This window comes from Corvus moneduloides, chromosome 23 (genome assembly GCF_009650955.1).
Source record: "Corvus moneduloides isolate bCorMon1 chromosome 23, bCorMon1.pri, whole genome shotgun sequence".
Taxonomy (NCBI): Eukaryota; Metazoa; Chordata; class Aves; order Passeriformes; family Corvidae; genus Corvus; species Corvus moneduloides.
Window position 1 is genome coordinate 6,273,240 of NC_045498.1, and position 19,229 is coordinate 6,292,468.

At 57.2% G+C, this 19,229-nt stretch overlaps 1 protein-coding gene across 1 annotated transcript in view; it reads right to left on the minus strand.

Annotated features, from left to right (window-relative positions):
- RUNX3 (RUNX family transcription factor 3) overlaps nucleotides 1-14,130 on the minus strand; it is a 35,578-nt gene extending 21,448 nt beyond the window's left edge. The window contains exons 1-3 of the mRNA XM_032132398.1: nucleotides 13,807-14,130; nucleotides 12,691-12,847; nucleotides 8,182-8,286 (exon numbers count right to left, since the gene is read on the minus strand). Of these exons, the coding sequence (XP_031988289.1) occupies nucleotides 8,182-8,286; nucleotides 12,691-12,847; nucleotides 13,807-14,067 (523 nt within the window). The 5' untranslated portion in view covers nucleotides 14,068-14,130. The remainder of the gene's footprint in view (nucleotides 1-8,181; nucleotides 8,287-12,690; nucleotides 12,848-13,806) is intronic.
- Nucleotides 14,131-19,229: the final 5,099 nt, after the last annotated feature.

Here is a 19,229-nt window from a genome sequence, read left to right on the forward strand (position 1 = left end):
AAACGAAACTCGCCTTTTAGCACTGGCTGTGTTTTTCCCCCCTCTCTCCTTTCCAATCTGTGACCCTTTGCTCTGTCCTCCCGAGCTCCCCAATCCTCCCTGAGTGAGCTGGGGCCACGCTGCATTAACAACCCTGCAAATCCTCCCTGGCAGCCTCCTCCACATCCCCTGCTGCCCACCAGGAGTTACAGACAGGTAAACTGAGGCACGGGGCAAAACGCTGCTCCTTTGGGAAGGAGCAAAGCTCACCAATGGCCCTGCTGTGATGCTCACAGATATTCCTTTTTGCTGCCACCTGCCTCCCATCCCAGCCCACTCATCCTCCTGCACAGCTCCCTTTGGATCATGCCACTGGACCGAGCAGGAATTTCTTTTGCTGTGTATTTGAACAGCCTCCGGCACAACCCTACACAGAACACCACCAACATCCTGGAAAAAACCTTCAATGTAATTAATCCCCCAAACATCCCTAGATGACCCCCAGATCCCACCAGAAAACCCTTTCGCTCAGTTTAATCTCTCCCAATTACTTTATCAATGCCCATTTCTCTGATTCTGAGTTACTTCCAAAGCCACCCCACGGCCAGGTTTGCCTCTTCCACCCCAGCCCAGAACTGTGCCCTGGGGTTTTCCCAAAGCTTTCAAAAGCAGGACGTGTTGCAACCAATTCCAACAAAGATTCCTTTGTAGGATGCAAGCAAAAATAATTTCCCTGCTCTGACTCCCAATATTGCTGCACTCAGAAAATATTGGCCATTTTCAAGCAAAATGATTTTGAAGTTATTACGCAGCAGGCGATTGGAAAAGAGAGGTGGAATTTACTGCGTGTGGCAAATAAAATAATGAGAGGAGTGGATTTACTGGAGCCCAGATAATTTCAGCTGCTCTATTATTCCTTTTGAGGCTGGATTACAGCCTCCAGCTGCAGCACCAAAGGCCCTGGTGATGCAAACCCAGCGCTTGGAGCACTGTCAGGCAACTTCCATTCCTGCTCTGCTCTCCCCAGGGAATTCTCCACACCCTGGTGTCCCCTGGCACATCCCCGTGTCCCACTGAGGGGCCGCAGGTCCCCCCTGGGGCGGGGGGTTTTGTCCCTGAGGGGTTTTTTATCCACCCCCAGGAGCCGAGCATGATTCCCCCCAGCAGGATTGGCCCCGGCAGGGTTAACTGGGACAGGAACGGGAGGAGGAGGTGGTTTCACATAATTGCCTTCCCTGCGTGTATGGACAGCGGCCCCACGGCCCCAGCAGGAGCACAGGGCCCCGCACGGCCCCGGCGCATCCCGAAGGGGGCGAATTTCCCTGCTGGGATCAAAACACGTTAGAGATGGGAATATAGAGGGAGAAATCTCCCAGGTAACAAGTGCCGACCTGCAGAGGCTCCTGCAGGAATTGAAGAGCCCCAAGGCTCCCCCAGAGGCTCCTGAATGAACCGAAGCCCTTCCACTCCTGCAGGCAGGGCTGGATCAGCACAGGGAGAAGCAGACACCCACGAGCTGCACGGGCTCCATCCCACAAAACCAGAGGCTGGAGCACAGCTGGGATTAGCCTGATGTGTCCAAGCACCATCCCAAGAACATGCACGGGATATCCAAGGATATCTCACGGGAAGCACCACGGCAGGTCCCTCAGCAGCAGGAGCGATGCCAAAGCTCCGGGGTGGGTGCACGGAGTTTCCTTAAACACCCTCCTCAAAGGGCCTCGGCAGTGCCAGAACTCAGGCAATGGGGAAGCCATAAAGGGCCACTCAGGATTTCCTCCTCTTCCTCCCCAGGGAAGGGGACAGGGCTCCAGAAGTGGGAAATCAGCTTGTTTTAAGTACTGAGTATTAAATTAGATTACAGCAATTTTACATGGACAAATCACTGTCCAGGAAGTGCTGAGGTCATTTATTTGTTGAAATTATCTTGGATTGATTTTGCTGCATCTTTTTTTTCTTTTATTTATTCCTTCTTTTTGCCATTTCCCGTTTGTTTTTTTTTTTTTTTCCTTCCTTATTCCCAGACAATCTGGGAACTGTCTGTGCTGTCTGTGTCTTTATTTCTAGGTAAGGACAAGCAGGGAAATAAAACAAAAGACCTCAATAATACCCAAAACTATCACCCCACAGGAGCAATTCAGCACCGAGTCTGCTTTTAATTACAGAAAACATCTCCAGCTCAAGTTTTACACAGCTCCACAAGGGACCCTTTTAGCCAAGATAAAGATCTGGAATTGGACAATACTGGCACAACCTACCCCTGTCCTGGGTCTCCACTTGAGTTTCTGAGAGGCACAAGACCCTCCAATAATTTATTCTCCAAGCAATTCCCAAAACTCTGAGGACAAAAGGTACAGAAAGCACAGGATCTCTGCCTCGAGGTCCAAAAGCTGCCTGTAGGAATACGGGAACAGGGGATCATCTTGCCCCTGCTCCTCTTTGGCTCCCATCCTATAACCCCACTCCCTCTTCCTCACCCTCAGCTGTTTCAGGCTGTCCCCACTGACACTCGTCTGCCACTCAGTAAATCCCAATTTCCCTGTGTCCCAGGAATGGGAGAACTCCAGGTTTTATTTCACCCTCTCCAGACTCGCAGAGCTGCCGTCCCAGAGAGCATCATCCCAACCTTCCCACTGCGCTCCCAAGCCCTGCAGAGCTCTCCCAGCTCCCCATCTCCCCTCAAAGTTACTTCAAATCATAACAAGACCTTATTTATCCCCTTTGAGGAGCAAACACAGCACGGATTGACACGAATCCCTTCAGAGCACAGGTCCAGGCCACACAGCATCCCGAGGCAGGCCTAAAGCCCCCCAGGCTGAGAAGCCGCTTTGCTGGGGGGTTCCCAGCCCTGCACAGATAATCCACTTTTCCCAAAGGTAACAGGAAGGTTTCTGGTTCATATTTTCCTCTTTTTTCCCCCAAAACAAAGAGGGAAGCCGTAAGAGATGCTCTTTGTTACAAGCAACGACCAGGAGTCAGAAATCTCACCAGAAACCATTCCTGCTTTGAAAGAACCCAAAATTTAGCACAGAAATAACCAGCTCTGTGATACATTAAAGAACATTTTGTACTTTTGGTGGCATTGAAGCCATGAAGGCATGAAAATAGGATGCTGCTAACCAGGTACAATACTGCATCTCTCTTCCCCTCCCTGAGTCAAACAGGGTTTCAGTTTTGCTGTTTCTGGGAATAAATCTCAGCCACGAGGGATGGGGAAGGCAGACTCGTTTTTCTAGCACAACCCTGTGCTTCTTTTTTCTCTCTAGCTTCCAACTGGAACTTCTACTAGGAATAAAAGGGGGAAAAAATCCCTTCTACTGGCAGGTGTGGGTTGGAATAAGATGGTTTTTAGGGTCCTTCCCAAGCCTGTGATTCTGTGAAAAGCCTCGCGGCACAGACTCCTCTGAACCTGAGAAACGGATTCAGATGCACCCTCAGTCAATAAATAAAGAAGTGAGAGAGGCTTTTGCAGGGTGGTTTGCAGCCACTCTGCGGTTCAGGGAGCCGGGGCCGGGCCGGGTGTGGGATGGAGGTGCCATCCCAGGGGTGAGATCGGGCTGTGGGCAGCGGGGCTGAGGTGTGGCCGGGGCAGGTCAGGACTCTGCTTTTATCCCTTCAAGGTGGAGAGAAGAGCCCCAGCGAGCTGTGTGTCATCCCAGGGAGTGCTGAGAGAACCCTTCCTCTTCCCAGGTTCCCAAGTGGGCAGCACAAACTGGGAAGAGATGTCCCAGCAGCCAGGCTGGGGCACCCAGGGCCACGAGCACCCTCCTCCCACAGCCACCTCAGCACTGCTGTTAACAGAGCCCAGCCCAGGCTGGATTTACAGACAAGGTTTCCCCTTTCCACTCCATCTTTCTCCCAGTTTTTTGCTTTTTTAACCTCATATTCAAGCCAAGAGCTCACAAAGCATGAGGTGAGGGCAACCAGCACCCACCAACCGCCAGCCCGGCGGGGACAGCGATGCCACAAACACCTCCACAGGCAGGGACAGGGGGGTCCCACCCTCTGCTCATCCCAAACTCCGCATTTCTGCTCATCCCAAACTCCTCATTTCCCAGCTCAGAGCGCAGGGCCGGGCTGTGAGCCCTCGTGGGAGGGAAACCCTCGCTCAGCTGAGGCTCTGAGAAGTCTGAAAGCCAAAGAGCAGCAGCGGTTCCTGGAAACGCCTCGGCACCGGGGGAGGTGAGAAGCCTCCCACCCGCTGGCTACGTGACAGGACAGCGGCTGCCTGGGGGCAGCCAGAGCCTGGTGGGGGCAAGGAGCCTTTTTTGGGGAGGAAAAAGCAACCACTGAGGGAATTTGGGGCTGTGCAGGATGGGGCCAGCCAGAAAAACCCTGCAGGGACAACGAGGTGGGAGAGGGGATGTGAAATGCTCCGGCCACAAGCCCCCTCCTCCCGGTCCAAGCCACGCTGGGGACACGTTTCTGTCACTCATTGCGGTCACGCCAAGCAGGGACATGACTGAAAGCACGGAATCTCTGATGCACACCCCAAAAATGAACAGGGCAGGAGGCCCCAACAGCCAGCACGTCCACAGTGCTGCCAGGGCCGAGCAGGCAACGAGGGGGGACACAGGGATCCCGTGGGGACAAATCTTCTTGGTCTCCCTCCTCAACAAGGACAGCAGGGATGGGGTGGGAGACAGAAAGAAGGGATTAAATCCAGAAGGGATTTAGAAAATGGGGAGAGAGGTTAAAGACTGAATGGTGGCAAAAAAAGAGTCAAAGAGGGGAGGAAAGGAATTTAAAAGGGGGAAAAAAGACTTTGCACAAGAGTTCTGGGCAGAAAGGGGCTGCAGCTGTGAGAAGGAGCTGGGAGGGAGAAGGGAAAAGTGAGAGCAGAGAAGGTGAGAGCCTTGAGAAGGAAAGGAAGGGGAAGGGAAGGCAGCCAGCAGTGGGCTGTGAGGGGGAGGCCTGGGGATGCTCCCATTTCCCCAGGAATGGACTGAACATCCCTGTACAGCTCCCAGCCGTTCATTTCTCCCCGTTCTGCCTGCTGGGGGTGATTTTGCAGCAGCTGTGGATGTAAGAGGGTTTTGCAGCATGGCTCCTGCTGAACACGGGGCTGCAGAAAGGGGGGGAAAGAAGGAAATTCCACAGGAAGTTCAAATATTTTATTACTTCCTGTTTGTACAAAGTATGTCAACACTTGGCACCCGCTGTGCTATTTGTTTAGAGCTAAGGTGCCAACTTGACAGAATGTCCTTTTTTTCCCTCCAGATCTAACCCAGAAAGAGCTGGAGCACAAGGAAAAGGAGCTCAGAGCGAGCGGGGCACTGGGAGGAGCCTGGGGAACGGCTTGGAGGAGATGCTCAAGGAGAGCCAGCGCTGGTGTCACCCCTGGTGCTGCTCCTGGAGGCTCCCAAGGGAGCCTCCTCCTGCTCCAGCTCTCCTGCTCCCTCTTTCCCTGGCAGGGCTCTGCCCGTCACCCGCTTCCCTGGGATCTCCCACCCACCCCTGCTCGGCCTCAGACTCCTCAGAAGCTTTTTCTGGGCACAGCCTGAGTTAAAAGCCTCGCTCAAGGGCTGAGATAAAGCGATGGGCCAGGGCAGAAGATGAATGGGATGCTCAGAGGTGGAGCCCAGCCACAGTTCTGGCCCCTGAAGCCCACAAGGACGTTTGCTGGAGGGATTCTGCTGCAGCTGAGAAGACGCTGCCCAGGGCTTTCCCAGGACACCCAGACAAATGGCCAATTCTTTCCACGTTAAGGATGGGTTTTGTCCTCTCCACCAGCCCCACATCAGCCTCCAGCCCTGCCCAGTGCTGATCCTCACAAGAGGAGCCAACACACACCGTGGCCCATCTTTTGAAGCCAAGAAGGGGAAAAAATTCCATGTATCCACACACAGATTAACATATGTGTTAAAAAGTGTATATAATATATATAAATATAAAACTTGCAGCTCCTGCTGGCAGCTCTCACCCCCCCACAGCCAAACAAGGCAGAGCAGCACCAGCCACGGTGTTTGGCCCAAGGTGGGGATCACCAGGGCCGTGCCAGCCCCAAATGCCACCCCGGGTGCCAGTGCTGGCACTGCCTGGGTGCTGTGCCCGGGAGCCACCCAGTGGCAGGTGAACCAGGAAAACCTCGGCTTTCCAGGATCATTTTACAGCTGCTGTTTCCACACCCAGGGCTTCTGCAGAGTGGGAAGGGGGGAAAGGTGTTATTTGATTTTTTTTTTTTTCTTTTGAAATTTTCGTCTTCATTAGAAAATGTGGCAAAAAAGAGATTTTTTAAAAAATGTTTTTCTTCCACTGGAACTTCATCAACCATGAGTTCAAGCCCCAGGGTCAAAGTGGGAGCCAAAACATGACCTTTACTGCCAAAAAATCTATGATTGCCTGAAAAAAAAATCCCGAAACAGACACAAATTTGGTCTGAACCTTTTTTATCAGCAATTTATGGGCTGGGGGGTGCAGGGATGGGGGGAAATCAACCTTTGGGCGTCACACAAGGCAAGGGCACAAGCAGCAAATAAACACCACGCAGATCTCCTCAAGGAGCTGACACTTCCAGCACATTTTGAGGTGCAGAAATCATCACCAAAAAAAGAAAAGCCCCCAAAAACTGCTGCCCTTGCACCTGGGCTGTGTCCCACTGCGGGCATCCCTTGGGCACCCCACACCAGAGCCAGGACAAGCTGCTCCATCCTCAGCTGTGGCCGAATTGCCACGGCCTCCGTATCAGAAAATTGAAATGAAGGATGGGGAGCTCTGGGGTGAAATGCTGAAATTCAGGAGGAACGGGTGTGATTCACTGGGGTTTGGCTGTCGGGGAGGCCAAACCAAGCTCCGGGAGTAGCAACTATCTCACCTTGTATTATTATTTATGTATTCCTGATGATGATGATGATGATTATTATTATTATTAGAAAGGTGATCTGATGAAGCTGATAAGGCGCTGAGCCAGCAGTCAGGAGGGCTGATTTCTATTCCTGACACTCCTGGCAGAGTTGTGAAATTCCCTGCCCAGCCCCAGCACCCACCACGACCCACAGGTGCTCCACACCACGGACCTGCCTGGTGTTTCTGGCTTAAAAAAACTCCCCACAACAGCAGCGTTGGATTTCCTGCATTCCAGCTTCCAAATCCAGCCTCGACAGGCTCCAAAATAAAATCGAGGGGGAAGAAAATCCACCAAAGCTCGATGCAAATGAAACCCCCTGGCAGAGGTAGCAGCCTCCACCTGGCCTGACATCAAGGGGCACCGATGGCCCGGCGACAGCATCAACAGAAAATGTTTTCTGAGGCGTTTTTCGAAGGATCAAACCGCTTCCCCTCAATGTGGGCACTGACAGCCTCACACGCAAAGGGAACAAACTCGGCTTTATAGTCCCGGGCTGGTGCCGAGCGAGCAGGAAGGCAAAGCCGGAGCGAAAAGCCAGAGATGGAGGCCCCGGAGACAAGGTCCCACCGACCAGGGGCGTCCCACAGGGCAAATAATCCTCGTGGCGAGAGGAAACTCCCGCGGGCGACAGCTCAGAGCGTTTCCCTGGATGGCTGGGAGCGCCGGGGGGAGCTCCGAGCAGCCCGACGCCGAAACCCAACGCAGCCAGGGCAGCTCCCGGAGCCTCCCTCAACCACGAGGCACCATCCTGCCCCCGGGAGAGCCTCCCCGATCACAACAGAGACGGTTCTGCGGTCGCAGAGTCTCTTTGGTTTCTCCAGGCTCAGCCCCCGGCCGCGGGCGCTGCCAGCCCCAGCCTTTGACAGCCCGAAAGCGAAACCACCGCGAAGCCGAGGGGAAGGAGCTGTGCCAGAGCAGACACCGGCTCAGCACCGCGGGAACCTGCACCGTTTTTAGTTTAATCACCAGCAATCAGCCCCAAGCCGAGCACAGACCTGATTTCACAACTCCCCGAACCCCCCCCCTGCAGCGCCAGGTTGGGTCCTTTGTCCTTTCGCCATCGAAGACCAAAGAGTTTTCCCAACATCCCAACCCGGAGCTGTAAAATTGTCCCTCCAAGATGGGTCAGGGAACAGGGCAAGGAGCTAGAAACCATCCCTCCGCGGTGGGATACGGAGCAAGAGGCAGGGAGGGAGGGACACACGGGGAAATCCGAGCAGCAAACGGTGCCTCCCCAAGCCCATCCCTCAGCTCCGAGCGCCGGCTCCGCATCCTGCACCCCTCAGCCAGGCAGAGCTCGGCCCCTGCACCCCCTCCCCGCAATTATCAGCTGCCACATCCAACCCTTCACTTACTCCGGGGCTCCCGGGGTCCGTCCACGGTCACTTTGATGGCTCGGTGGTAGGTGGCCACTTGCGTGGGGTTGGTGAACACGGTGATGGTCAGGGTGAAGCTTTTCCCTAAGGACGGTGGGGAGGGAGGGAGGGAGGGAAAAAAACCACAACATGAGTGAGGATCCTCCCCATGGGTTCAGCTCCTGTGGGAGAGAGAGAGGCTCCTGCCCGAGCGGGCTCGGACACAAATCCCCGCACACATCACTGCGTTTAACGAGCCCTGATTGCCGGGACACAAAGCCCGGCGGCTCCCGCTGGGGCTCCGCTGGCTGCGGCAGACACAGCCCTGGAGCCGCTTCAGGGCAGGAGCCGGCACCTTCCCGCATGGAAAAGTCGCTCGTCCCCCCTCCCCTGCCCTGTGCCTGTACCGACCCCTCCACCCAGAGCAGCTTCCTGGGGTTTTCCCGCTCGGAAGCTTCTCCTTTTCCCGTGATAACCCAGCCCTGAAACAGCGCTGGATGCGGGATCGCCTCCGTGGGGGGATTTGGGGCCTGGTGCCCATGGGATGCTCCCTTGGGAAGGAGCTGGGGAGGTGGGATCAGCCGGCAGGAGATGGGGGATCCATGGCCTGGTCCCTGTGGATGCTCCCACTTGGAGGGAGCTGTGCTCGGCCTCAGCACCCACGGGAGGGCCAAAAACTGGGAACTGCAAAATGAGAACTGATTCCGGCCAGCTTTGGCCACCAGAAGTGGTCACCAGACAGGCAGGGACTGTCCCCTCTCCCAGCCCTGCCCAGAGAGCAGGAATCTGCTGCTGGGAAGGGCTTTGGATACCCTCAGGGGGGTTTCAGAGATGCTTTTGAAGCACCGAGCTTGTCACCTTTTATACAAAAAAAACAAGGAATAAATCAGTGAAAAGCTCTTGGGATCCAAATTTTGCAAGAAGAGCCCCCCCTTGCCCCAGCAGAAGTTTCCATCCGCAGCCTGAAAATGCCTTTATCATCACAGAGGGTGTTACCACCCCGACCCCAAACCCTTCACCTCCCACAGCCTGGGCATCCTCATGCCAGCCCGTCTGCCCTGTCCCTGCCTGGCTGTGGCTGGGACCCGATATCCAGCCGAGGGGAGGCTGCGGGAGAACAGAAATCCCCACAGGAAGGGCCTCAGCTCTCCCTCAGGCTCCCCAAATTCAGGAAACCCTCGGGTAAAGGAAGGAGGCTGCACAAACCACTTCTGACCAAGCCCCCAGCAGCAATCCCTGCGGGATTTCAAAGGTCTCGGGTACTCCAGAGGGCTGAACCCCAGCAGGATATGAGGAATAAACCTCTGTGTGATGGATTTCTGCTCCTCCAGCCTTTATTCCTCAAATAAAAGCAGTAAGAAACCACCTCCTTTCCCTTTTCTCCTAAAGCAATCAGGGGTTTTCAGATCCCGACCATCACCAACCTCCACAGGGTCGGACCTGAGAATATCCACAGCAAAACAAAACAGGATTTATCCAGCTAGGAGGAAAAAAAGGAATAATCTGAAAAAATGAAATTATCTCCCGCGGAGAACATCCTGGAATTATCCCAGGTGGGAGAATTCCTCCAGGGAGCACGGAAAGGGGGGAATGCCGGCTCTAAAACCGACAGCAAGCACCAATCCCCGCCTCACCTCGGCTTTCCAGCCGGGACTGAACAACGCACAAACCTTCGGCTGATGTTCTGCACAGAAAGGAGGGCAAAAGAAATGTAATGCTGTCGGTGTGAATCGCCAAGGATACAGCCCCTGCTGCCAACCTGCAGGGACGGGACGGGACGAGCCCGTGGAGCCCGGAGGCTCCCGGAGCAGCCACGGCCGCGGAAAAAACAACCAGCACCGAGGGTTTGCTGGTAAAACCTTTGCAGAGCCAGAGCGCGGGATGAAGAGGATGAGGAGCGATTTATTTAGGGAATTCTGCAGGAGGAGAGGGAAGGGTTCGCAGGCAGCGTGCGGGAAAACCCGGCTGTGAAGCACAGAACCCCAGAACCTCCGTGTGCCCGTTTATACTGCATTAAAAGGGATTAATTTTATTATTATCATTATCTTAAATTTTGTATTCTCCACGGGAAACAACCTCCCTGCCTCGGAGTCCCTCGCTGCAGACACAAACCCAGCCCGGGCCGGTTCTGCCTCTCTCAAACCCTGAACCGAAAATGATGATTCTGCCCCAGCATCATTTTTACTCATTTCCCGCCTTCTCAGGAAGCCGGGCTGGGGTTTCTCACCCCCACCGTGCCCCGGGGCTGGATCCGGGCTCCCGGGCGGGTTTGGGAGCACCGCCGGCTCCAGGGGATGCTCCGGGGGTATATTCCAGCTGGGAGAGCAGGCGGGGGGTGCAACAGGGATTAGTTTCATTTTATACAGCTCAATCTGAGCAAAAAAGTCTGGGTTTTTTTCCCTCTTTGTCCTGCACATGGAGATGGGAATTTATTTTTAGGGGGGAGTTAGGAGCGGCTCTTCCGAGCTCACAGCGCCAGGGAATAATCCCTGACACCTTATTACTAAAAATACCCAAATCTGGCCCGTTTCGAGTCGCGTTTTCCCAAGGAGAGCCTGGCTGCCGGGGGTTTTCCAGGCTCCTGCAGCTCGGGCACACGGCAGGGCTGCAGCAGGATCCGTGTTTACGGATCCACACGTCCTCACTTCGGATTTACACAAACATTTGTACACACACAGGGAAATATTCCACAGCGACTCCAAATTTCTGCCAGAATAAATGAAAGCAGCACCGGGCTGTCAGGGATGGAGCCAAACAAGGCAGAGCGAGTGTGACACCCGGGATAAAAATTCAGTAGGAGCGATTTTTCACAGTAAATTGCTCTGGAAGAGCCCCATGCCGGGAAAGCAGCGCCAGACACGGGGAGTGAAATCCACCCTTCACACGGGGAGAAAACCCCACTGAGCCGGCCCCAGGGAACCCCGGTGGGGCTGTTTCTCTCTGAATATGACAAAGCCTCATCCCACTAGAATATGTAAAAAAAAAAAAAAAATTAAAATAATTAGCGCCCGAGCTCCGCCCGTTAGAGGCAGCGGAGCTGCTGCCACTGCTGTAATGAGCGTTGGGAGGACTCTGCCCGAGGAAGGAGTTTATTCACCGAGGGCTTTATGAGACCAAACCCCTACTAATTCCGAGCCTGAGAGTGCAGAGGAAGCAAGTTAATAATGAATGCAAGAGTCACGCTGAGATTGGGTTGCGTTCAGTTTGGAAATTTGTGCGAGGATGAAGAAAAAAAATTTTAAAAGCCCAACCAGAAAGAAAAGAGCCTAAGAGAATAATTGATTACAGAAATGAAAGCTTAATTCATAAAAGAAAAACATTTTCCATCCATCAACCTGCAACCAGTTAAGTGGGGAGTTTTAAAGAAACTGCAACATGGAGAAGGAGCCAACAGGAAAAAGGAAATGTATGAAAGAATGTAAACTATTCAAGTTTCATAAAGAGGAACAAGTAAACAGTTATTACATGCAAATAATTCCTAACATCACTGCTTTTAATTAATGCAGAGAAGTCAAAATATATCTGACACTGTGTGTATACATTTGAAGCCTTTGAGAAAATGCTGCCATATGGCCATTAAAACACAGAGTTCTTATTCGGGTTCAAATGCAGAATTAAGTGCTTCGATCTGCAGCGTTTGTTGGTGATGAAATGCCGAAATTCTATTTATACCCTCGGAAACTCAGGTACGGCGAGGGCGGGCTCGTTTAACATTTCCAGGGGGTTTATTTCCCCCTGCTCAGATGGCACAGACGGATTTGTTTGGGAAAACCCGGGAAGCCAAACTGCCATCCTGCTTTCCCCTGCCACAGGCGTGTGGAAAACGAGCAGAATCCCCCCCGAGCACCCGCAGCTCCCCGTGGAGCAGCGCCCGCTGCCTCCGTGCCCGTGCCAGGCCGAGCTCTGCGTTATTATTTCACTTTAAACTCTTGATTTTCGCTATTTAAAGTCGAGCTGCCAGGTGGGGTTTGCCCACCGAGCACCCCCCGCTGCCTCCTGCGCGATTGGAGAAACTGGGGAGGATTCGGGCCAGGGCTGCTTTATTTGTATTTAGATAGATTTATAAATATTTAGATATATTTAAGTCTGTATTTTAATTTTTTTTTTCCTTTGCACCTCCCATTCCCGACACCTCGGCAGAGAAGAAGCCCTGGGAGGAACGAGGCAGAGCTGCCGACAGGGCCGGGGCTGCTCCCGCATCCCTCCCGCATCCTTCCTGCATCCCTCTCACCCCTCGAGAACCGCTCTGGGGCTGGGGGGCTTCTCCCGGCAACAAAGCCACGGTTGAAATAAAATATAACATAGAATAAATCGGGAAAAAAAAAAAAAAACCACCAACCAAACAAACCGACCAATAAATTTTAAAATAAAATTTAAAAGTAAAATAAAAATTATAAAAGAAAATAATTTTTTAAAAAAAGAGAAACTTTTTTTCCCTTTTTCTTTTCTTTTTTTTCCCCCTCTAAAAACCCAAAGAAAAAGGCCAACCATTTCCTGGCCGGTACCTACCTCTGCCGCTTCTCCCAACAAATCTGAGGTCGTTAAATCTCGCTACTTGGTTTTTCATCACGGCAGAGGCGTTGCGCAGCTCCGCCGAGTAATTCTCGTCGTTCCCCGCCATCACCGTGACCACGGTCCCATCGGGGACATCTCCGAGGGCAACGACCTAGGCAGGGCCAGAGCATTTTAGGCTAAAATTAACCTTCACCGAAGCCAACCTGCGCTACGCTTCCCCCTCCAAACCCGCACAAAAAACCCCAAAGCAAAACCAAAAGCAACCCCAGCCGCCGAGGAAGGCTGAGAAAATCGGAGGGGGAAGAGGAAAATGGGCTCAAAAAGGGTTAAAAGCAGACAGGGTGTCCGCGGGGAGGGGGTAAAGGGGGCGTCAGGCCACCCTCGGCCCCATCGGAGGAGCTGGTGCGTTTATTTTGATGGATTCGGGATAAAAATAAAGCGCTGCCGAGCGCGGGGCGGCCGCGAGCGAGGCCCCGGAGCCCCGCGCCCGGCCCGGGAAAGCGCCGGGACCGGCCCGGCCGGCGGGGAAGGGCCCCCACCCCTCCCGGGGAGCAGCGCCCGGAGCTCCCGGGGCCGGGGGAACCCGCTTTAGAGCCCCCCTCACCCCGCCGGGCTCCTCGGGACTCCGCTGCCGCCCTGCCCGGCTCCCCTCGCCTCTCCCCGGATGGGTTTTGGCTTCCCCCGGCCGGCGCCGTCCCCCGCGGGGGTAGCGGGGATGCCCGGCCCGGGGGTGTCCCAGCGGGAGCCGCGGGGAGCCCGGGAAGCGCAGCCCGGCACCGGGGCTTCAGCTCTTCGCTCGACTTTTTTGCAGATTAGATCTCCCTTCCCTGCCTCGCTCTCCCTCTCCCAGGAAGGTAATTAACCTCCATCTCATTAAACTTCAAAGTTGCCTGAGCGCTCCTAACTGTACGGAATATCTAAGATGCCGTGACCGCGGGGCAATGCGGAGACTTGATTAAAAATCATAAACTGGGCTATTTGATTAAAAATAATAACCCCGGCTCCCTCGGCGGTGATGTCAGGAGCGATTTAAAGCGAAAGGAGCGGAGGGGAAAAGGGCGAGCGGGTCGCGAGCTCGGTCCCCGCGAGCCGTCGGGGCTCGGGACTTACCTTGAAGGCGACGGGCAGCGTCTTGTTGCACCTCCAGTGGGACGGCAGCACCGAGCACAAGAAGTTGGGGCTGTCGGTGCGCACCAGCTCGCCGGCGTGGTCGGCCAGGACATCCACGACGGAGCGCACCTCGGGCCGAGCGCGGGCGCCCGGCGCGGAGGCCCCCAGCGCCCCGCTGTTCTCGCCCATCTTACCGCAGGGGAAGGCCGTGGACGGGGGAGTGAAGCGCCTGCTGGTGCTCGGGTCTACGGGAATACGCATCACAACGGCGGGCGTCAGGGAGCCGGGCGGGACGGGCGGGCACCCGGCGGGGCTCGGCGGCGGGCGGCGGCGGAGGCCGAGCCCCGCGCTGCCTCGCTCCGTGCCGGCGGAGCGCCGTCCTCGGCGGGGCGGCGCGGGGACGGCGGCGCGGGGGGTCGGGTCCCGCGCGACTCCGGGGCTCGCCGCCGGTGGGTGAGCTGCGCTCCGTGCCGAGTCCCCGTGCCGAGCCCGAGCCCCGCTGCCGGCTCCCCGTGCCGAGCCCGAGCCCCGCTGCCAGCTCCCCGTGCGAGCCCCGCTGCCGGCCCCGCCGCGCCGCCCGGTACCGTATTTACTGCCGGCCCCAGGGGGGCGGGGCCGCCGTGACGGACGGGCCGCTCCGCCAATGGGAGTCCTCGGGGGGCTCTGGCCCCGCCCACCGTCGCTCGCCCGCGGGGGGGGGGCGTGGTTAATTCCGGCGTGGGCGTGGCTTCGCGGGAAGGGGCGTGGTCTCGCCGGACACGCCCCCCGCGGGCGCACGTCGGGGCCGCTCCGGTGGTTTCTGGCCGCCGCCGGGGAGGTTTTGGGGTGCGGTGGGGCCGGTTTGGGGCCGGAGCCGCGGCCGTCCGGAGCGGCTGAGGATACAGCGCGTCCCCCGCCGCTGAGCGCTCCCGCAGGCGCCGCGGCCCGCGCCTTCCCCGCGGCGGCGCGACTGTGGCGGGGCGGCGGGAGCGGCGGCCGCGGGGACCACCGGCATTCGCGTCCCCAACGGGACGATTCGCCGCACGGTCTGCGGCTCCCAAACCTCCGCCTTCTGCCCTCCCCAAAATTGCGAGCCATCTCATCCCCAGCGGTCTCGGGGCGCCCGCAGCCCCCGGCAGGTCTCCCGGGGCTGCGGCTGCGGGCAGGGCCGGCGGCTCCGGCCGGAATCGTTGGCGAGAAAATTCGTGGCGAAGCCACCGGTTCTGCGGGAACAAACACAACGGAGGCGGCGGCTCCCTGCGCTCCGCGGGTGCCCCGAACCGCGGGGCGGGCGGGGGCAGAACCGGCAGAGAACCGGAGGGGGAACCGGGGGAGAGGAGGAGGTTGCTGTGCCCGCGCTGCTCCCCGGCTGTTTCCCGGGGCTCGACTCGGTCCCACGGTGTTTTTGCAGACCGGCACGGTCCATCCGAGAGTTTCCTTAAAACAAGCCAAACTAAAGCCCAACACCAAAAAATTCCTTTTTCCTGGACTCTCTTCACTCAGTAATGAACGATTTTCCTCCGCCAGCCGCGGTGCCTCGAACGGCGAGCCCGGGCCGGGCTCCGCCAGGCCCAGAAACCCCCGGTGTTTCTCCAGAAGAAAAACAACAACAACAACAACAATAAATACACATTTTTTTTTAAACGACGAGCGGCGGCTCCTGCTCCGCAGCTCCCGTTACACCCCGGCAACCACCGGGATCCGCGCCGGGCCCGCCGGGGCCGTCGAGCCGCCGCCGGGAGCAGCCCCGAGCCCCGCCGGCCCCGCGGGTCGGGCCGGCCCCCGCCGCTACCGTCGCTCAGATTCTGCCCTTTTTAGGTGAAAGCGGCCGCCGGTTCAGTTCTAATTTCGCCCCCCGTTTGCCAGCAGAAACCCCGGGGCGGGGGCAGAGCTGCGGGCGGATCCGGGGTTTGCCGGGGGTCGGGCACGGCCCGTCCCGGTGCCCCCGGTACCCCCGGCGGGGGCACGGAGCGGTGAACGGGGGGCACTCGGCGCATGCGGGACGAGGCTGCAGTTCCGCGGTGCGGCCGCTGGTTGGCACCGGGGCTCCGCCGGGGCGGGACGGGACGGGACGGACGGGATGGGATGGGATGGGATGGGATGGGATGGGATGGGATGGGATGGGGTGGGACGGGACGGGACGGGACGGGACGGGATGGGATGGGATGGGATGGGATGGGATGGGATGGGATGGGATGGGATGGGATGGGACGGGACGGATGGGATGGGATGGGACGGGATGGGATGGGATGGGACGGGACGGGACGGGACGGGACGGGATGGGATGGGATGGGATGGGACGGGACGGGACGGATGGGATGGGACGGGAGGGGATGGGATGGGAGGGGATGGGATGGGAGGGGATGGGATGGGATGGGATGGGATGGGATGGGATGGGATGGGATGGGATGGGATGGGATGGGATGGGATGGGACGGGACGGACAGGATGGGATGGGACGGGACGGGATGGGACGGGACGGGACGGGACGGGACGGGACGGGATGGGATGGGATGCTGACACCCCCCGGGCTGCTGACACCCCCGCACCATCCCGCGATACCGACACCTCCCGCCCCGCCCGCCCCGATGCTTCTCTTGCCCCTTCCCGCTGCTAAGCTGACCCCCGGGGCTACCCCGCCTCTGCCCCCGCCCCGCCCTGTGCCTGTCACCCCCCGGGGCCGCGGAGGGCAGGGGTCCCCGCACGGGCAGGTGGAGCCCCGCTGGGGCCGCTCGCCCCGTCCTGCAAGCGCCGTGGGGTGATTTGGGGCTGGGTCCCTGCAGGACCGAGGTGCCGCCCTGCAGCAGGACGGGTCGTTCCCTGCCTTCGCTGATCTATCACAGCCCCGCCATCCACAAATTCCCCTAATCCCTTTTTATATTGGGAGCAACCGGTCGGAACGGGTGCTGAAGGCATCACCTGGATTCCCCCAAGCACCATCCCAGTGCCTCCCCGAGTCACCCACAGCTGCAGTCCCGGGTGTGCTGGGTACCACCTCCTGCTCCCTTCCCCAAATCCTCTCTCTCACCGCTCCCTGCCCTCCCAGCCTGCCCTGTTCTCCCCTCAGGGTGGCGGGGTGCAGGCTCACCCCACACCCCACAGTAGGGCCCTGCACGTAGGTGCTGACTCGCAGCAGTAGGCGATGAGACCCAAGCCACAGAGCTGTGACAAACCAGGCTCCCCACAACCTCAAAACTGTCTGGAGACCTCCCGAGACGCAGAAGCAACCCCGTGGCTGCTTCTGCAAGAGATGTCCAGCCAAGAAAAGCCACCCCAGCGCTCCGGGGACCCACGGAACTGCGCCCAAGGAGGAACGAGTTTCCGTCTGAATTCTGCTTTTCCAACACAGCAGGATCCAGAGCTTCAAACAGGCGGCGGAGCTCCCGCTGCTCTGGTCCTCCGCAAACCAGGAGATGTCGACACGTGGGGATTATCACTCCACCGCCCTCCCCGCACTCCCGAGGAGGTTAATAGAGTATCAGACCCAGGATTTGCATGGGCCTCTTTACAAACACTCAAAAGCTACTGTTCGCATCGCGGGGAGGTCAGCAGCTCTTTAAATCATTCCTCATTGGGATTACTTCCCTTGCAGGCTCCTCTGTAGTTTTTAATTCATTTGAGCTGCTCTTTTAGCAGCAGACCCTCTCGTTTCGACAGCAGAGCGGCGAGAGCAGAGGCTCATAGGAAGCTTTCTATTAAAAATTCATCGCAAACTCTCAGGAGCTCGGCGCTCAGTAGGGCCAGGCGGGTGTCTGGATCTATTTTGTAGCTCAGGGAAGGGGATCTGAGAGCAGCACGCAGGGAGGGAGCGTGCAATTCATTCATAAATCAAACAGCAGATGCCGGGGCCAATGGGGTGCACGGTGGTGACAATTTTTAACCCCTGAGTGTCACTGCTCGAACGGGCTCCCACGGGGCAGGTCCGGGCGCTGGGGGCAGAGGCTCCTGCAGGAGGAAGCTGCGGGGCTCAGGGGGAGGAATGAGGGCAAACTGGGGGAGGAAAAGGCAGCGGCTGCCCCAGACATAAATCAGGGAAACCTCGTCTTGGGCAGAGAGCAGCTGCCAGAGCGGCCCCAGGACGGCTGCAGCGGGGCTGCCCCGGGCTCTGCTGTGCCCCGGGGTCGGGGGATCCCGCAGTGGGGGCCCTGCCCTGCCCAGCCCCAATCCCAAGGTTGCAGTTTGAGGGCGGATCCTGAGCCAGGACATCCAGCAACCCCCCGGGAGCCGCAGCTGCCCGGTCCCACCTCGCTGTGCGTGCACAGCCCTGGCGCCCGAGGTCCTCGCTTGGGGCAGCGGGAGGAGGAGGAGCAGGAGGGAGGCTTTAGCCAGAGTTTCAGATCCTGGCGTGGAATGCTGTCAGCAGGGAAATCACTTTGAGGTTCCCACCTGGCTGCCGGGCCCAGGTTTCATTCAGCAGCGTTTGAATGACTGCAAAACTCTGCGCTGGAGAAATCGTCGTCAGTGACACTCCTGACGGCTTTGGGGCTTCCCAGCTGTCCCCATTCGATACCTGCAGGTTTTGGTACCAGCCCTCATCTCCATCAGCATCCCCAGGGGACACCCCGGTGCGGGCACAGCCACACCCGCCCCCTCCGCCGCTCGGGACGGCAGCGGTGGGAGCCACACGCAGCCAGCGGGGCGGCTCAGCGGGATACAGGAGCAATCCCGCTGCCCTTGGGGGATTTGTCACCTCCCAAGGGGATCCGGGACCCTCTGTCCCGCGGCACCGGGCGCGCTGTGCTGCGGGTGTGGCACAAACCGCCCGGGCGTGCGCAGCGCCGGGGGATGAGACGAGATTTTCAAAAGCTGCGAAGTGACTCGGGAGCACGAGTGCGATTGACGTGAATGCTGCGGTTGTGAAGTCACGAAAGTGCCATTCTTCATTGTTCGGGGCCGCGATTCTCCTCTCCCCACAACAGCCCCGCGATGAGGAGCACGCTCGGGGCTCACATCCTCTGTGCTATTGATAGCACGGCCGCGCTTTTTGGAGCGTGGGTCCCATCTGCCACTTCCACTCCTTTTTAAAAGATCCTAATGACTGTCAGATCCTCTTAGTTCTTAATTAATTTCAGAGTTGGACTGCAAATAGGAAACAAGGCAGCTTTTGCCCTTACGCATATGAATATTACTGTTCCATTTAATGTGGTTATGGGTGGAATGCTGTTATTCATTCCTGCCTGCAATAAAAGCCACATGTTTTTAAAACTTTGCACTTGAAAAAACTTTTAGGAAAGGGATCAAGTATGCTTTGTATGCATGGCATGAGATAAAAACTGGTCATAAATATTCAAAGAACAGTTAGAGCTTTATGCTTGATTTAAACAAGTGAACAGAGGAGTCCGTCGGCTGGGGCGAGAGCAGAATGAAAGCCCAACACTCCTTCAAGAATGTGCTTATGCACAGAAAAGGAACCATTCATGCAAAGGTTATGGAGCACCTAAGGAC